At 33.8% G+C, this 18,076-nt stretch overlaps 1 protein-coding gene, 1 long non-coding RNA gene and 1 other non-coding gene across 3 annotated transcripts; 2 read left to right on the forward strand and 1 right to left on the reverse strand.

Moving 5' to 3' along the window:
* Positions 1–316: 316 nt before the first annotated feature.
* On the reverse strand, positions 317–1,419 carry LOC145070835 (heat stress transcription factor C-1-like). The gene is made up of 2 exons (XM_079017793.1): positions 1,136–1,419; positions 317–1,020 (listed from the first exon to the last, which is right to left on the reverse strand). Exons 1-2 carry the CDS (start codon positions 1,337–1,339, stop codon positions 412–414), a joined length of 813 nt encoding a protein of 270 aa, XP_078873919.1. The 5' UTR covers positions 1,340–1,419; the 3' UTR covers positions 317–411.
* A 760-nt stretch (positions 1,420–2,179) lies between these two features.
* On the forward strand, positions 2,180–6,283 carry LOC145069757 (uncharacterized). Its single transcript, XR_013689665.1, has 3 exons — positions 2,180–2,626; positions 5,710–6,104; positions 6,185–6,283. It is a non-coding gene; the product is annotated as an uncharacterized LOC145069757 (long non-coding RNA).
* A 10,496-nt stretch (positions 6,284–16,779) lies between these two features.
* On the forward strand, positions 16,780–16,860 carry TRNAL-AAG (transfer RNA leucine (anticodon AAG)). The gene has a single exon. It is a non-coding gene; the product is annotated as a tRNA-Leu (tRNA).
* The last annotated feature ends 1,216 nt before the right edge of the window (positions 16,861–18,076 follow it).

Below are 18,076 nucleotides of genomic sequence, written 5' to 3' on the forward strand. Positions count from 1 at the left end.
GTCAGCATGTAACCTGGTTAACCGGTCAAATGGTCAGAATTGTAACAAATTAGAAAACACAGTATTAAAATTGACACAAAAAAAACAAAACACTGTATCACAATCGAATTTGTGTGTAAAAAACGTGTTTTTTGTGCCATTTACCCAATATAAATTTAATAATATTTATTGAAAAATAAAACTCCTTAGATTTATAATAGGTAGTCAAAAATTTTAAAATAATATTTACTTTGAAACCATAAATAAACATGAGTTTAATGGTGAATACTACCTCTCATGTTTTTATTGACAAATACCAAAATCATTTAGAACTATGTGCATGTAATTTATTTTCATAAATTAATAACAAAATTGGACAAAAATAAATGAAAACAAATAACAATCATTTAATTAAATATATCAAACTAAAATCTAAAAGCCGCCGCCCAACAGCGAAAAAGGATAAGGTGGGGGTGGTCTTACATCTGAACCTACCGGCCCGCTTCCATGGTCAGTATCAAAGCTACCACCGCCACCACCGGCCTTGTTCGTCGGAAACCTTATCAACGGTGCATCTGCCACCGTCGACGACCGCCAAAACAACGCTCCCTTAGCAAACGATTCGTCAACCCGTGACTCCTCACATTCATCAGATTTAACCGAATTCGCAACGCCACTCGACGATGCCGGCGACGTCCGTTGCTTTTTCTTCTCCACCAACCGTTTTTGTTTCGTTTCGAGCATCATACGCGTCAAGATCTGCGGATCTTCAGCCACTTGACACAATAACGCCATGATTTGCTTCGGCCGCCGCTCCGTCGCCTCGAGCCGCTTTCTCATCCCTACCATCTCCTTCTCCAATACCTTCTGCTCCTCCTTTAATCTCGCAATCTCCACCACCATTCCATCTTCCTCATCGTTAACATTTCCTCTGCTGTTACTCTGCTTTTTCCTCCCTATGTTCTTCAGTAAATGCACCTGTCCTCTCAAAAACCACTCATTCGCGAATTCACATTTATCAGGATCCACTTTTCTGAATCCCTAAAAAGCAAATCATCATTAATTCATTAATCCATTAATCCACAAACCAAAACTGTAAACACCTCCAACAAAAACAACATTCAACCTAATTTGAGATAAAGTTGGGATTGCTTACATAAGTATTTAATTGGCGTATGAAACTGGAGAAATTGCTGTGCTTGAAGAATGCAGGCAAGAGGCATTGAGAGAAACGTGATGAGTCGACGACGATGAAGCTGTTGTCGGCTTTCCCCCACCGGATGAGATAATCCGACGACGGATCGTTTACCATTTGGTAAGTCTTCAAAACAAACGGCGCAATTGCGTCGTTCACCTCCATTTTTTGATTCTTTTTGCTGCGGAGCTAAAAAGAGAGGGAGATGTGTGCTTGAAAAACATACTTCGTGGACACTTGGTATACTAGAGCCAAGGTTATTATTTTATTTAAATATCTAAAATACTACTAAAATAATATAATTTAGGAACAAAATTTAATTTCATAAATATATTGTTAATGTATCTCTGTTTATAGAGTAAAAAGCAAAATAAATGTCTCGAATCTAATTGTATTTTTAAATCTAAAAATAGACTAACGAAGAGTATTATTCCTAATTTGAAATGATACTATTTATTTACATTATAAATAGAGTCTAAGCTTCATTATGTATCTTTGATATTTCAATTGTGAGTTTATATATATCTAACATATTTAATTTGTTTTATTGAGTTTATATATTTTAAGTTTTATTAATTATATTGGTATATTTTAATATAATAACTGTTGCAAATGTATTTATAAATTATAAATGAAATCATTTGTTTAATAAAATATTTGTTTTTTTAATATCACAATTAATTTGAATTGTTTTTATTGTAATTATATTTTTAGTTATATTTATTTAATAATATAAATGTTAAAGTTCTTGTAACAAAAATATTTTAGACAATTTACAAAAATAATAATAAATAAATAAATAAAACTTTCTAAATTGAAGGGTATTTATAAAAATCTGAAAAGTGAAGAAAAAATATTTTGAATATTATCGGAAATAATGTCCAAGTTTAACTGTTTTGATAATATTTTTAATAATAACATAGTCCTTTTGGATTGGCCTCATGACCTAAATAACATAAGAAATTGGAGATAAATAAGTTGTTAGTTTATTAAAGAGTGAATAAATTAATTAGAAATTATTTTTATAATTAATTAAAGAGGTTGACTATTAATTAATCCAATGGATTAATTGGAATATCTCAGAAGCTCCTGGAGAGCTTGTTGGGGATGGTTTTGAAGACTCCATAGGGATATGGCAAATTTGAATTAGATAAAGTTTAACCTTAGAGTTTAAATCCTTTTAGGATTCTATCTATAGCCTATAAATATATTGTTATGGGTTAAACCCTAGAGCTGATTATTCTCCTAGAAATCGTCAATCTCTCTCTTTTCTCTCCTAGTATATGAAATTCATAACTTAGGGTTAGTGAATTTCGCATAAACCCTAAACTAGGGTTTATTCCTTTTGCTTTTGGTGTTGTGGATCTGACTTCATTAGAGATGTGCTATGTTGGATCCTTCATCAATAACGACAAATTGATAGTCACAAGATCACAATCAAGCAATCAAGAGGTTAGTAATTCTATCTTTTGTTGGTTTTTAAAATGTGTTGCTAAAACTAGTAAACCTAGATTCTATGGTGCATGTATACTTAGGTAATCTTATAATTGTTTTCGCTACCTTAATGTATATGATGCTTTAGAAACCTAACAACTTTTTTTATGTAAAAAGTAAAGTATACTTAAAGATAAATCATTATTAACTTTATTAGTTGGTGTAGAAAGTTGGAAGCTGAAAGTTTATAGATAAAAGTTGGCAATTAGTAACTACAAGTTGTAGATTTTATCTGTACAAAAGTTTTTGGCAAAAGTAGTTGTTAACTTTTAAATAAAAATAAATTAAAAAAATCAAAAGCTAAAAGTTCTGAAAAGCTATTTGAAATAATTTTTGTATTAGTAGTTTTTTGTTTAAAGTAAAAGTAAAAAATTCTTACTATCTAAACTTTTTTTTCAAGTTTTTTTATTAGCTAACAACAAAATATTCTTAAAAAATTTCATACCGAACACGTCCATAATTTAACAATAAAAATATTTATTTTTTAATAATTAATTTCACAAATAGGTAACGGTCTATTTATATTTTTACACAAGCAAACATTTAAGAAAATAATCATAAGTTCAAATGAATGAAACATTATATTCATAAAATATCATAAAAATAATACTTTTACGAACAAAAAAAGTTCATGTCGTTACCTTCTGTATAATACTTTTTAAACATAATAATATTGTATAAAAAATATAATCTATTATGTAATTATAATATTAACCCCTCATTTGAATCCTTAAATGTAATTTAAAAAAAATAAAGGAAAAAGAATTTACACAATTAAAGGTTGAAGTGTAGAATATAAACAAAGGAACACAAGTTGCGAAAGCGTGGCTGTCAGGATATTCATGCCATGGGCCCAGAAGGGGGTCCAAGGTATTCGATAGCTTATCTCATTGGTCAGGCCTTGAAAATCAAATCCAATACAAAACTATAATAAAACAAGACAAAATTTACAAGATTAGTCCTTGATCTTTTTAAAAAGTATCAAGTTAAGGATAACTTTTAAATACGCTTTAAATCTATCTTTGTGGTTTAAAAAATAAAAAATTAACATGGATGGTCCCTTTTTAAACGGTTCGTTTGAATTTCTGTCTAATCAATAGTAAAAAGCTTGAATTTCTATTAAATCAATAGTAAAAAGACTATTTTACCTTTAAACCATTTGTGAATTCTTAATCTTGATTTCAAATAGGGATGTTAAAAAGTCTCGTGAGACCTCATTCCTGCGATGTCTCGTCCCGTTTGGGGGAATTTAAAAAAAAAAAAAAAAAAAAAAAAAAAAAAAAACGGGTGCGGGGGCAAGGTTAACCCCCGTTTTAATTTCGGAGGCAGGGACGGGGATAGACAATCTCGTCCCGAAACCCCCATGTGGACCCCGTTAATAAATTATACATATACTTACATACATTAATTATATAAATATAATAAAAAATAACATGATTTTGAGTTTTTAAAATTCATCAAAAAACATGTTTTTAAGTTGTTAATATAATGTTTTTTAAGATGTCATAACTTTTTTATTTCTAAAATTCTCGTACTGTTTGTCCCCGTTGACATCCCTAATTTCAAATATATGAACTGGGGATTGGGCGTACCATCTTTGAAACGGTTTTGGTGGCCGACTCTTTATCTGACAATGGATAGTTGACTAAATCTTCAAATTAAATTCAAATTATTGTCAAATTACTTCCAATCATGGCTAATCGTCTCGTAAATAATCTAACATCTTCTTGAATTTTACACCATCACCATCAATGGCTTCTAGACACTTTGAAGTTACTCTCATATCTTCATTTATAGTTTCACTTAACTAATCGCTCATGCATTTATGAAGTGATTCATATATGGTAATGACATTTTAGGAACATTCATTTGTTTTTGTTACTCATTTTTTATAATAATATTTCGATTATTATTGGGATTTCAAACCTACAAATCAATGATTTAGATATGGTAATTAATAATCCTAATGATTTTTAATATCTATGTAATCACTGGAGGGGATAAACATGAGTGTATTCTTCTTATTCTTTTGGATATTTGTTGGACATAGTCATAGCTTTGGTACTTGTGGTTCGTTTGCGATGATGAATGTTTTTTTTCATCTAAATGATGATAAGAAAAAACCTGAAGTCGCAACCTTTATATGGATTTATTAATGCATGTAGTTGGAGAATGATTATGTCCAAAAAGACAAAAACAAGCCTTGGGGTGTGGGTGGGGGGTAATGACCACAATTAGATGAAATGTTAAAAAAGGACCAACCATGCCATTTATTGAAACCACATGAGCATATTTGAAGTGTTTTTTAAAGTTATCAACTACTTGCCATTTTTAAAAAATCACATGCACCAATTATGAAATTTTGTTGTCATAAAATAATTAGGAAGTCGTAAAATGAAAAAATAGCAATTTAGTTTTTAAGACAAATATGCATGATTGTTCTTTGTAATTTGTTGAAACATGACAAATACAACTATCAAAACTTTTATACGGTTGTTCCCGTGAGTTTCATTTTAAATTTCCATTTTATCTTTAGCGGTGTTTGGCTTAGCTTTTAAATAGCCAAAAGTTCTTTTAGAAAAAGATCATAGACAAAAGATGTTTGACAAAAGACTTCTAAAAGCTATTTTTAGATTTTGCAAAGAAGGAAAATTAACTTTTTGGAAAAGTCAGAAAAACCTGACTTTTTGTAACTTTTCCAAAAAGATCTTTTGGCCTCTAAAAAACTAAGCCAAACACCCCCTGCTAGTTTCTTAATTTTTTATTAATTATTAGACAAAATTGCAAAAATAGTCCCTGTGGTATGCATTTTTTTGGGGTTTTAGTCCAAACAGTGACTTTTTTGGATTGGTGGTCCTTTTGACCATGTTTGTTTGTGATTTTGGTCCCTCGGAAAACTGAAAAGACTAAAATGCCCTTACTGATATATTTTTTATATTTTTTCTATTTAATTTAAAAGAAAAAGAAAATAAATAACTAATTTGGGCCCATATCTCTCTCTCTCTCTCTCTCTCTCTCTCTCTTATTCCTTCATTCATCAGGTAGAAGACATTCCTTCATTCCTTCCCATTTTTCTTCACCACCGACCAAGGAAGGTTGTCGGCCACTGGAGCTGCTTTTTCCTTCCTCTTCCGGCCGAGCAATGCCACCCAAACACCCCTAAAGATCGTCATTCTCTCCTAAAGATCCAAAAACACCACCTTGATTGGCGACTGCTTTGCTCCTCCTCCCCTTCGTGTGTTGTCGTGTGTTGCTACTGGGAAGCAAATGAACCATGGAGGGCTCACCATAGATCGACTGCCCATCCTTTCCTCGTGATTTCTCAGCCATCATCAGAGCTTCCCGTTAGCTGCCTTCGTTCCTTTCTTCCCGATCTGTCGAATCCCGTCGGCTGGAGCTTTGGGGGAAATACACTTGCGTTCTTAATCGGCTTCAGGTAACATTTTATTTTATCCCCGATGATCAGATTTTGTGTTGGATCGAAATTTTGAATTTATTGTTGTGTGATTGTTTTAGGGTATACTGGAGTTGGGGTTCTTTAAACCACGGGAAGCGATGAACCCATGTTTCCCTCTGCAATTTCCGACTTCCTATCAGCAGCGATACCACAGGGACCGTATTTGGTTGATGTTTGTTCTACGTATTCCAATCAACAACCTTTTTCTCAGTTTGGTGGCTTAATTTCGGATTATGAAGGTTGACGCCCCTTAATTTAGGTTGGTATAGTTTGGGTATTAGATGGTATTTAATTACTTTCATTTAGATTGCATCGAGATTGTAGGCGGAGGTTGCTCCGACACTCGAGTGGGGTTAGGATGGTTATTTCCTATAGCAATCAGGAGGCGACCTTGCTGCCCTGTTTTTATTATGCTGGTAACGAACATGAAAGAGAGGGGGGAGGGAAAGGAGGTGGTTTGGTGGTCGGAGGTTGCTCCAGCAGTCGAGTGAGGTTGGGATGGTTGTTTCCGGTGGAGAGAAGGTGGTGGCAACAGGGGTGGTGTAGTGTGTGGGATTTACGGTGGCATTTTAGTGGCCGACGGGGTGTGGTGGCTGGCTCTAGATCACCGGAGAGAGAGAGAGAGAGAGAGAGAGAGAGGTGGGACCTTTTTTATTTTTTTAATTGTTAAAATAAATAAATAAATATTAAATTTTAAGAATAATGAAAGAAAAATGAAAAATAAATACCCCAAGGGTATTATAGTCATTTTAATTTTCGGAGGGACCATTTTCACATACAAACCACTCCAAAAGGACTACGAAACCAAAAAAGTCACTGTTTAGACTAAAACCCTAAAAAAATGCATACCACAGGGACCATTTTTGCAGTTTTGTCTAATTATTATTTTCATTTTCAAATTAAACTAATAGTTTAAAATATAAGAAATACCACCGTAACCCTATCCACTCTACTCCCCTCTTATCGTAAACTATGGAGGTGTTTGACTTAGCTTTTTAGAGGCCAAAAGTTTTTTTTTGGAAAAATTGCAAAAAGTCAAGTTTTTCTGACTTTTTTTTCCTTCTATCCAAAATTCAAAAGTAGCTTTTAAAACTCTTTTGCCAAACATCTTTTACCTTTGATTTTTTCCTAAAATGATTTTTGACATCTCAAAACTAAGCTAAACACCCCCTGTATATCTCCTCCTTTTCTTTATGTCAGTTGGAAACAAATCAATTTATGCCAACTTTTTTTTTTTATTGAATCGAAGCCACTTCGATCACCTACAACTACAAGTCGTCATTTATCTCTATGTAGATGAGTTCACGATGTTTTTTCATTGTGGTTGTCCGACAAATGGAATGTGCATCCTTTAAGGATGGAAGGAACCTAACTTCATATCCCCATCCATCAAACCTAATTTCATGGCCTTTTAAGCAAACAAGTGGATGATGAGTTTTTCTTGCTCCAAAATTTAAAAGTTGTGTTTAAAATTTTTTAAATGATTAGAATATGGGGTTTATGAGTTTAATGACAAACAAAAATCGGGAAAATTGTTGCCACCGTCTTTCTCCTCCATAAATGGTTAGTGTCGTCGTTACCATCTAGCCATTTTCTTTGTTGTTGTTTGTAGGTCTATGTTGTTTTAGAGGCTCCAGTATATGTAGGTGTTTCGATATCTCTTTCAATGAGGATTATTGTTGTTTTTAGAAGCTACAATGATAAGATTGTCTAACAAATCTCTTGCAATAATACTGGGACTGTGGTAGGTTGGTAGAAGTATGGAGACGAAATGGGTGAGGGAGGGGAAGGGGTGTTTATTTTCTTTTTTGTTGTTATTAAAATTATTTTTAAAAATTATATAAAATAAATAAATAATATACAAAAGTCATTTTACGTTCATTGACAAAGCACGAAGAAATTAAAAAGCATATGAGCAAACAGGTAAATGTATTGATAGTTGGCATCAGCATTCTAAGTTTGGCAAAACATATGAACCATTCATATAAAAGTTTCTAATGTTAATTACGTTAAAAACAATGAATATTCACCGTAATAACCAAAATTTTCCAACTCATATCATATGATAATAATAATATTTTTTTTTCTAAAATACCCACTTATAACAATAATGCTAGAAAATTATGGTTTTCAAAATTTGACTTCATAAAGTAGGTTTGGAAAGTCAAACTTTTCAAACTTCATTAGAAGTTTTCGGAAAAAAGGTATCTTCGAAAAGGATTATGATTTTCGAATATGAAATCCTTATAGTTATTATCGCCTTGTTCTCGAGTTTTTTCGCAGATTCATTAAAGGAAAGGAAAGAAAAATTTTGACAGAAAGATAGGAAGGTGAAGGAAAATATTAATTATTCCGTGTTCCCGAATTCGGAGGAAATGAAAGGAAAATTTTAAGTTTTGTGTTTCCGAGTTAGGAGGAAAAAAAAAAAACTTGAAATTTTCCTTCCCCTCACTTTCTTTCCAAATCCGTCCAATTTGGGAGGAAAATTTGGAAGGAAAATATGGCTCCAAAATCCTTTCCCTCCCCTCACTTTCCTTCCATTAATGAAACTCGGGAACACAGTTTTCCTTCGCCACCCCTCACTTTCTCTCCATATCCTCCCATTTCTCTCCTTAAGTAGAACTCGGGAACAAGGCGTAAATGTTCATGTGATTGAAGAAAGAATTGTAAATATTTTCAAATAATCTTTTCTTTCGGAATGCATAACTCTCCTCCAATATTAGTTTTTTCTTTATCGACTCCTCCTATATACACAATTTACTAGTTTGGTTTTTTTATATGTTTTCCACCTTTTGTCATTTGTTTGGGTGAGATGAGCAATTTAATTCACGAGGGTTTTGATATCATCATTGATGCGGATGTGGATACCGCATTCTTCCATTTTGGTTGTCTTGGTCACGGTTGCATATATGGTTCTTCAAGATGAAACTCAATGACCTTTTGATTGAAGTGAGACGAAAATCAGGCATCCCAAGAGGTTGTCTTGGTTAAGGTTGCATAATGAAGTGCTCAAGATATCGTGCCAAAATGACTTTGCTCGTTGATGATTTCCAAGTTCTCTGTCTTCCGAAACGTTGATAAACACCTTGGACAATGCCACTTCTTCTCTTTTAGGACTATGGTTATCGTTTTACCTGTTTTGTAAAAAAATTTGTGAGTTTGGTTCTAGTTTTTGGTGTCGTCTTTTGATTCGTCGTTTTGGTTTTCAACTTTTGATGGATGGGTTGTGTTTCGTCGGATGATTCATCGTTTTTGGGGTTTATATAAATAAGATGTCTCTGTAATGTAATACGACAGCGGTTTTGGGATGAAGCATGGAGTTTGATTTGTGGGTAGTCTTGAGAGAATCCAAATTGGTTATAAGATTGTTGCACTAACATTTATTGATGTTGTGGGTATTTGAAATAATTTGAGATTTGGGTTTCAGGAATTGAGTTTGGGTAATCTTGCAAACTGTCTTCATCTTAACGGTTTCTTATTTGGACAAAACCCATTTTTTGGATTTGTCACGGATATAATCCATTTGAAATTAAAGAGAAAAAAATGTTGGAATAGAATAAGAGAGTTGGAAATTAAATAGAGTGTAGAAAGTTGATGTGGTTTTTGAAATGGTGGAGGGTAGAGAGTTGGAAATTAAATAGAGTGTAGAAAGTTGATGTGGTTTTTGAAATGGTGGAGGGTAGTTTACATATGGAAAAAAATTTAAAAGTCATTCAACGACTATATTCTTATGGGTTTAAATTCTTATGGGTTAGAACAGGTTGTAGAAATTATATTACGAAAATATACAAATCAAACAAGAAAACACAAAACCATGAGGTTTGTGTTTAACATAATTTCCTTAATGCAAATTTGTCTGCTACATGTATTTGTTTTCCAGGATACAACAATTTAAAATGGTTCTTCGAGAACATGCAAACCTATATTAGGCATGAATTGTATCTTGACTCAAGAAAAAGACGAAAGTAGAAAGTAGATGAAGAAAGAAGCGATTGTTGTTTTAGTTGTGTCTCACTTATTATCATAATGATGTATTTATACACTAAAACTATGTAACCGGCATTAAGCATTAATTGATAGGGGAAGCTAATTTCCTCCACGCCAAATAACATGTGTGATTCTAATGAAGTTACAATGATTAAAACACAAATGTAACCGAACTAAAATATAGGAAAAATAACTAACTGGAGTAAATAAAACAACACTACAGTGAATTACTTAGATTTAACCCCAAACCTCCCCAAGCTAAGTGGTGAGTTGATAACAACCTGAAGCTTGTGATGAAAGAAAATAAATCTTGGACGTGGAAGAGGCTTCATGAAGATGTTTTTGTAATAGAAATCGTAGATAATTTTCAGTTATTAAAAGAATATTTGCAAAAAGATCATTTAACTTTTCTGGTCGACCAATATTGCATTCGTACCCCTACAGGATGCGTGTTTGCATACAAGATCAGTAGACCAAACCCAATTTAACTTTGCATGGCGTAAGAAATAACATTTATGTCATAAGACTTACAAGACTTAGAAACAATTGTACTTATATATTCACTTTCTTTTCATTCTCTCACTCATGTGGGATGAACTAAAAATCTCATTAACATCATTGTTAATTTCTTCAAAACACCTCACTTTAACATATAAATTTTTATTTATCTTAAATTCATTTTGGATGTGTGATTTACAAAAATGAAAGTATCACAGAGGAGAACAATAACATACACCCATGTCCCATTTTACTAATGTTTCAAATTTTTTTTTAAGAAAAATCAATTCTTAAATTGGTTTTAACCTAGATGACCATATCATCCAACCCTCATCTAAGGTCGTCACGTAAACCAACCACGAAAGCCTGCGTGGTATATGTGGCCACGAAATGTGCTTGTGCACACTATCCTAGCCATTCTTGGTTGGGCGTGCTCGTTGCCATTTGTGGTGCGTATCGTGGAACCAAACGCCCAATCAGGGCATGCATCTTGGCTTTGAACCGGATTAGCCGTTGAACGGCTATTTAAAAAAAATGTTTTTCAACCATAATTTTTACCTATAAATACCAAATTTTTAACCATCATTTCTTATATCATTCTTTTCTTTCTCTATACACATAAACACACAACATTTCACAACCAAAAAACCATGGATCTTAACCAAAATACCCCCCCCCCCCCCAACTTTAGAAATCGCAAACCCGATAACGTTTTTGTGTTAGATACCACCCTTCACCAATTCCCGGCCATGGAATCACCTTAAGGTGGTTTTGTCAATTTGCTTGAAACTGGTTCCCCAATCCAACAAACACCACTTTTCTAACAACAATATCAACCTTTCTCGGCCTTTCAACAACAATTCCAACAATTCAATCCACAATCATCACAACCACCACCTTCACAACGACAACAATCACAACCACCTCATTCATCGGATTTCATTTCGGAAACGCAACCTTCACCGTCACCTCAACCAAAAAACAAGAAAGGGAAAAAAACTAGCGCGACCCACTACTACCCAAGAAAGGGTGTCATGGACAAAAGAGGAAGAAGAAAAGCTAGCGGATGCATGGGTTTCAACTTCCCAAGACCCAATTGAAGGAGATAATCAAACCTTCAATTGTTTTTGGGAGAAAGTTCGAAGCGTGTTTTATGCGTTAATGGGAAGTGAATCTCAAAATTTCGATCAAGTTATCTCCAAGTGATGCGATATTCAACTAAAATGCACGAAATTTGGAGGAATTTATAACAGACTCCAAAATATACGCAAAAGCGGATCAAATGATTTTGATGTCTTCAAGTCGGCCTTGAACCAATTTGAAAAAACAACGCCAACCCGCAAAGCTTTTATGTATGTGAAAACGTGGCTAAAATTGAAAGACCCTCCGAAATGGATACAACAAACGGAAGGAACTTCACAAACCGCTTCCGGTTCAAAGCGTTCAAGAAACCATGATGCAAATTCCCATGAAACATCCAAAAATATGGTCCAAAAATTTCATTTTAAATAATTAGATAAACCATAAATATCATTCATCATATAAAATCATAAGTCGTGTATCTCAAAAATATCATAAACAACTGTCAATATATCAAAATCATGTGACAAATCATCAAAGTAAATCATCTCATGCTAAAAGTTGTGGTGTGTGTCATGCAGTCATCCCGAGCATCAAACCTGAAACCAAAACTATAAGCACGAAGCTTAGTGAGTCTCCCCAAACTACCACATATCATACAAATAATCATATAATAACATACATTGGGCCATGCCCACTACATCGGGCCCCGCCCGGCATCAAACCGAAATCTGGCATCGGGCCCCGTCCGGCATCGGACCAAAGTCTGGTATACATATAACATATCAACAAGCATATAACATAAACATATAAACATTCATCGGGCTTGCCCCGACATCGGACCGAAGCCCGGAACATATAACACATAACATATAAGCTAAACATTCCTCGAGCTTGCCCCGACGTCGGATCGAAGCCCGTAACATATAACATACTCATGCAAGAATCACGAAGACATCAAGAAAACAAAACATTCCTCGGGCTATCCCCCGACATCGGACCGAAGTCCGGAATATGCTAACATACATAAACGAGCCGGCATTGGTGCCTTCGACCCGTTCCTGCTGGAGGAAAACTCGCCTCACAAAGCTGGATGCTGAATCTCTCGGTAAGGAATCTCTATCGGCTGCTTCCGCGACTCCTTATCTAACATTATCAAAATAACACTTAATCAATATCCAAAATCTTTCTTAGGGTAAAATGACTACTTTACCCCTGGTCAAAGTCAACGTTCTAGTCAAAGTCAACATTCTGAGTTGACTCAACTTGCCGAGTTGACCCATCAACTCGCCGAGTTCTATAAATCAGAAATCCTGAAATCGCGATCCAACTTGTCGAGTCATCCCCCTGATTCGCCGAGTTCCTCTGCTGCTCATAGTCACAATAAAACGAGTCAACTCGTCGAGTCCCTCCTCAGACTCGTCGAGTTATACTTAGTACAGAATCGGGACAAAACGACTCAACTCGTCGAGTTCCTCTATGGACTCGACGAGTTCCTCAGTCTGTTTGGGCTTTCTTAAAGAATTAAGCCCCTACTCTTCAGATCCAAGCTTCTTATCTCTCATGCATACTGAAAACATCTTTTTAATGGTAAAGTTTACAACTTTACCCGTTAATACTTCTATTTCATGGGTTTATCTCAAACCCTAAACCTTTAGGACCTATATCTTGGTCCACAAGCCATCCATACTCCAAACTAAGGAATATTCACTGAGATCTAGACTCTAAGCACTCCATGAACATGTAAAGTTCTTGCCTTTTCCTCCATGCATGTCCTTTTAGGGCTTAAAAGGCTAAAATTGTTGGATTAGGTGTCTAAGCCCATAACTATAATTGGTATGTACTTGAATTGATAGCAGCACAGTCCTTTTGGGTTGCCTTCAAACCTAGCAACCAGACAAGGAAATTATGAAAGGAGAGATATTAATTTATTATAAGATTAATAAATTAATATAAATGAATTTATTAATATGTTAAAATATTAATATATTAATTAGAAATCATTATGTTTAATTTGTTGGATTAGTGTCTAAGTCCATAACTATTTTGGTATGTACTTGACCCGATTATGAGCATGGTCCTTTTGGGTTGCCTTCACCATAGCAATATGTAGGATGAATTAAGGAGATAGAGGTTTAAATATGATTTATTAATATATTATGAGAATAATATATTAAAGGAGAAATCATATTGTTTAATTAATATTAGTCAAGAATTAATTGATAATTAATTTTGTGGCTAAAAGAGATTAATTAAACTCAGGGGTCTTGACTGCAATTATTGGATAATTGAGTTATTGGGCTAAGGAATGCTAAAGGAATAAGAGGTGAACGAAATTATGATGGAAGCCCATCATATTTTCGTCCATGGGCTTATCCAGAAGGTTCCATGGGCTGCTTAGAGTTTAAGCTGTCCATTAGGGTTTTGACTGAAACCCTAGCAGCCCACACAAGTATATAAAGGACCCCTTAGGCTCCAAAAACGGGACAATTGATTCTCTAGGGTTTCTAGTCGTTTTTGGGCAGCCTCTCTCTTCTCCTCTTCATCCAAGTTGTATATGGTGCTTGTGACTCCATTAGAGGTGCAGCACTTGAGGCACTAAGCTTTCTAAGGTCAATCCAAGCAAGGAATTGATTGTTATTGCTATATAACAATCAAAGGTAATTCTCTAAACCCTAATTCAGTTTATAATATGTTAGATCTAAGTTTATTAGTCTTGGATTCAAAGCATGTACAATAGAGAAACCTAGATCCAAGCATTAGGGTTTATACGAGCACATAGGACTGTTCTTATGCCTAAAACCCATCATAATTAATATTTAACCAGAAATTAATTAGAATTAATTTTGGGGTTTAAAGAATTAATTATAAAGTGCAGGGACTAGTTTGCAATTAACTGATAGTTAAATGGAAGGATCCAAAACCCCCTTGGAAGGAGGCGGACGAAAACTCTAGGGGAAACCCTAGAGAATTCGTCCAAGGGGTCCAAGATAAGGCCCTTGGGTTTGCTTAGGCCCTAAGCAAGGAGCATTAGGGTTTTTCCTAAACCCTAGATCCCTCAACTATATAAGGAGCTTCCTGGTTCACATTTTGGCCACTCTTTCTTTTGAAGAAACCCTAAGGGGCGAAATTTTGCATACTCCCTCTCCCCTCTCTCCTTTACTTTCCTTCTTGCTAGTTTGGGTGTGATTCCATTAGAGGCATTACACTTGTGGTGCTAAGCTTCCAAGAAGATCAAGATCAAGATCAAGGGAATTATCAATTGTTTACTATAACAATTAAAAGGTATGTAATTACTAAACCCTAGTTTGTAAATTTCAATTATAGCCTCTCTCCTCTAGGGTTCTTGTTTTGCAATTCAAAGTTGTATGTTCAATAGTTAAAACATAGATCCAAAGTAGGTTGCATGTGAACTTAGGAATTGTTTTCTAGTTTATTTGTTTTACCTAAAACCCATCAAAAATGACAACTTATAGCTTTCATGGGGCTTCCATGGCCATAAACTTTGCACCTTTATACCATGTGAGCCCCTCAAGATCATAGATCTGAAAGTATGTCCACTTGGGATGTCCATATACCAAAGATCATGTTTCTTGAACCAAAACCCCCCATAAAATGATAACAAGGATATCTAACAAGCTATTAAGCAAGTTTGAGACTTGCTTATTACAAAATGAAGAGGATGAGATGTTGTTTCTGGATCTACTAGCTTTCTTCTAAATCCTCAAGCTCTCCTTTCTTCAACAAGATTCAAAACACACAATATTCACTTAAAAACAACTCACAAGCTCATACAAGGCACTAGGGTTTCGTGGATTAGGGTTTGGGACTTAGAGGCTGGAAATGAGGCCAACAAGTGGGGGTTAGGATTCTTAAATAGGGTACAAAACCTCGAAATTAGGGTTTCATCCTGGCAGCCCTACTCGTCGAGTTGAGGCTCTCAACTCGTCGAGTAGGCGACTTAAAATCCCGCGGCCATTCTGGTTTCTACTCAACGAGTTTGGTGCTCACAACTCGTCGAGTAGCTCTACAAAAGTGAATAAATTATGATTAAATGTGTACCAGGAACCAGACTTTACATCCCAACAATCAGACAAACGAACATACATCGACATTAACGATGATCCGCTCGATCTTGAAAACGAACAACCTCTTCGCCAGCCCGTTGGAAGAAATAAAACAAAAAAATCGAGTTCGACATCTACGAGATCTAGTGTTATGGATCATTTTGGAGAGAAATTTGATCGATATGTGCAAGTTCAAAAGAGCAAGGCCGAGATTCCGAGTCGGTTGGAACAAAAAATGATTGAAGCGCGAACGTTATTTCAAGAGGCACAAAGGACACTTAAACAAAAATTGATATAGAAATCTTGAAAATGAAAGCGGACGACTTTGACGACGAAGATTTAGAGCTTTTTTTTTCGCAATGAAAGAGTTGGTTCGAGCCCAACGTAGGAATAAGGGTAGTTTATTTTAGTTATGCTTGGTATTTTTAGGTTCTTTATTTTTAATGTTTTTTTAATTAATATAATTTTTATTTTTAATGTTTTTTATTTTTTTATTTTAATTAATGTAGTTTTTATTTAATGTAATTTGGTATTTAAATTTAATGAAAAACTAGTATTTAAAAAATTATATGATTTTTATGTATTTTTTTAAAATTTAATTAAAAAAATGAGATGAAATTATGTGTTTAATGATAAGTATCTCATATCTTATATATTTAGTGGTAATTACTGATCATTATATGACAACCATCACTATACATCAGTGATAGTCATAACTGATATTCTTCGAAGAAACACTTCTACGAAATGGAGGCGCGGTCTCAAAATTGCCATAAAGCACTCCTCCATACACCCTTTGTCATATATAGAAATGAAAATATTGATCTTTTTGAAATATTGGCCTTGTGATTTGTACTTTGTGACATGAAAATTTATTTATGACAAAAAAAACAATATTCAGTTTATTTATTTATTTTTTTCCTTTTGAGCTGTTTTATAATAGTTAACTTTTCCTCTAAACGCTTTCAATGAAATAGTTTTACTTGGTGTTATCTAAATGTCCTTTGATTTTGCAAGCAAATGTTGAGATGGCCGAGTTGGTCTAAGGCGCCAGATTAAGGTTCTGGTCCGAAAGGGCGTGGGTTCAAATCCCACTCTCAACAAATTGTAATTTTTTATTTTGTCATACGTTATCATCTCATTCGTAGGTGATCATTGCTCTCAATTAACAATTATGACCGTTGTTTATAAATTATTTATTCTACCTTTAGTAATAAATATTTTAAATATCTAATCACCAATTAATGGCAACTTTAGGTTACATAACACATATCAAGTCAAACTTTTGTCTTTTTGTCAAACTCCCCCTGTTTATTAAAATATAATATCTAATTAGAAACATAATGCAATAATGTGATATATAACGTGATACATTATTAATCAACTTTAAGAAATTTAAAATCAAATATGCACTAAATCAGTATTATCAAATTGAAATAATGACTAGCAATAGATAAACAACAATTTGTTATATTTTACTATGTCCATCTTTTTAGTTCAACTCATATAAAACATTCCAAAATCGACTTATAGTACAACTTCTTCATGTGACATTTTGTGATTTTATGCATATAAATAATGTTTATTATACATACTCATATAATTATTGGAATGTTTGATGATATTTAATTTGCAGACAACTTATTGTATATGTATATGTGGTTATATTTACCTAATTAGGTTTTTTTTTCTCTCCCTAAAACGGCAAAAAAAATATTAAAGAAACCTGCAAGTGGCTGGACCAATGTGTTGCAGTGCGATTTAATGGGGTTTACAGCAAACACATGATAAATGTTTTGTTTTGACTTTGTATAATTTATTAATAACTATGAATCTATTATTTATAGGAGAAGAGAATTCCAGGTCATTTATTGGATTTTTGTAGTCCCTAATAATTGTAAATAGTAAGAAAGTAGGTCTGATTTTATTTACTATGTTTCAAATTTTAACAAAAAAAATAGTCGAAATCCCACAGCCATCTTTTTCGCTAATAGATTCATGTGAAAAAAAAATTTATCCATCTGCAAAAAAGTTGTACGTTTTGTTGGGCTGCAAAAAACGTCACTCCATCATTTCGTGGGCTGTAAAAATTATCCAAATAGGTCGAGAAAATAGGTCGAGAAAATAGGTCTGATGTGGTCCCCTAATTTAAAGCGAAAAAAAAAAATCTCATTGTTTACATTTTATTTTCGCATATGCTCATAAATTATTTAAATCAAATCTTCAATAGGAAAGAAAACAAGAGACGGTGTACGGGAAATTCTATATGTAAGACGATTTGTGTATGGGAAATTCTATATCATTGTTTTGTGTATCATC

The sequence above is a fragment of the Lactuca serriola genome, chromosome 8 (assembly GCF_051521515.1).
Source record: "Lactuca serriola cultivar US96UC23 chromosome 8, Lser_US96UC23_V15, whole genome shotgun sequence".
In the NCBI taxonomy this organism is placed as follows: Eukaryota; Viridiplantae; Streptophyta; class Magnoliopsida; order Asterales; family Asteraceae; genus Lactuca; species Lactuca serriola.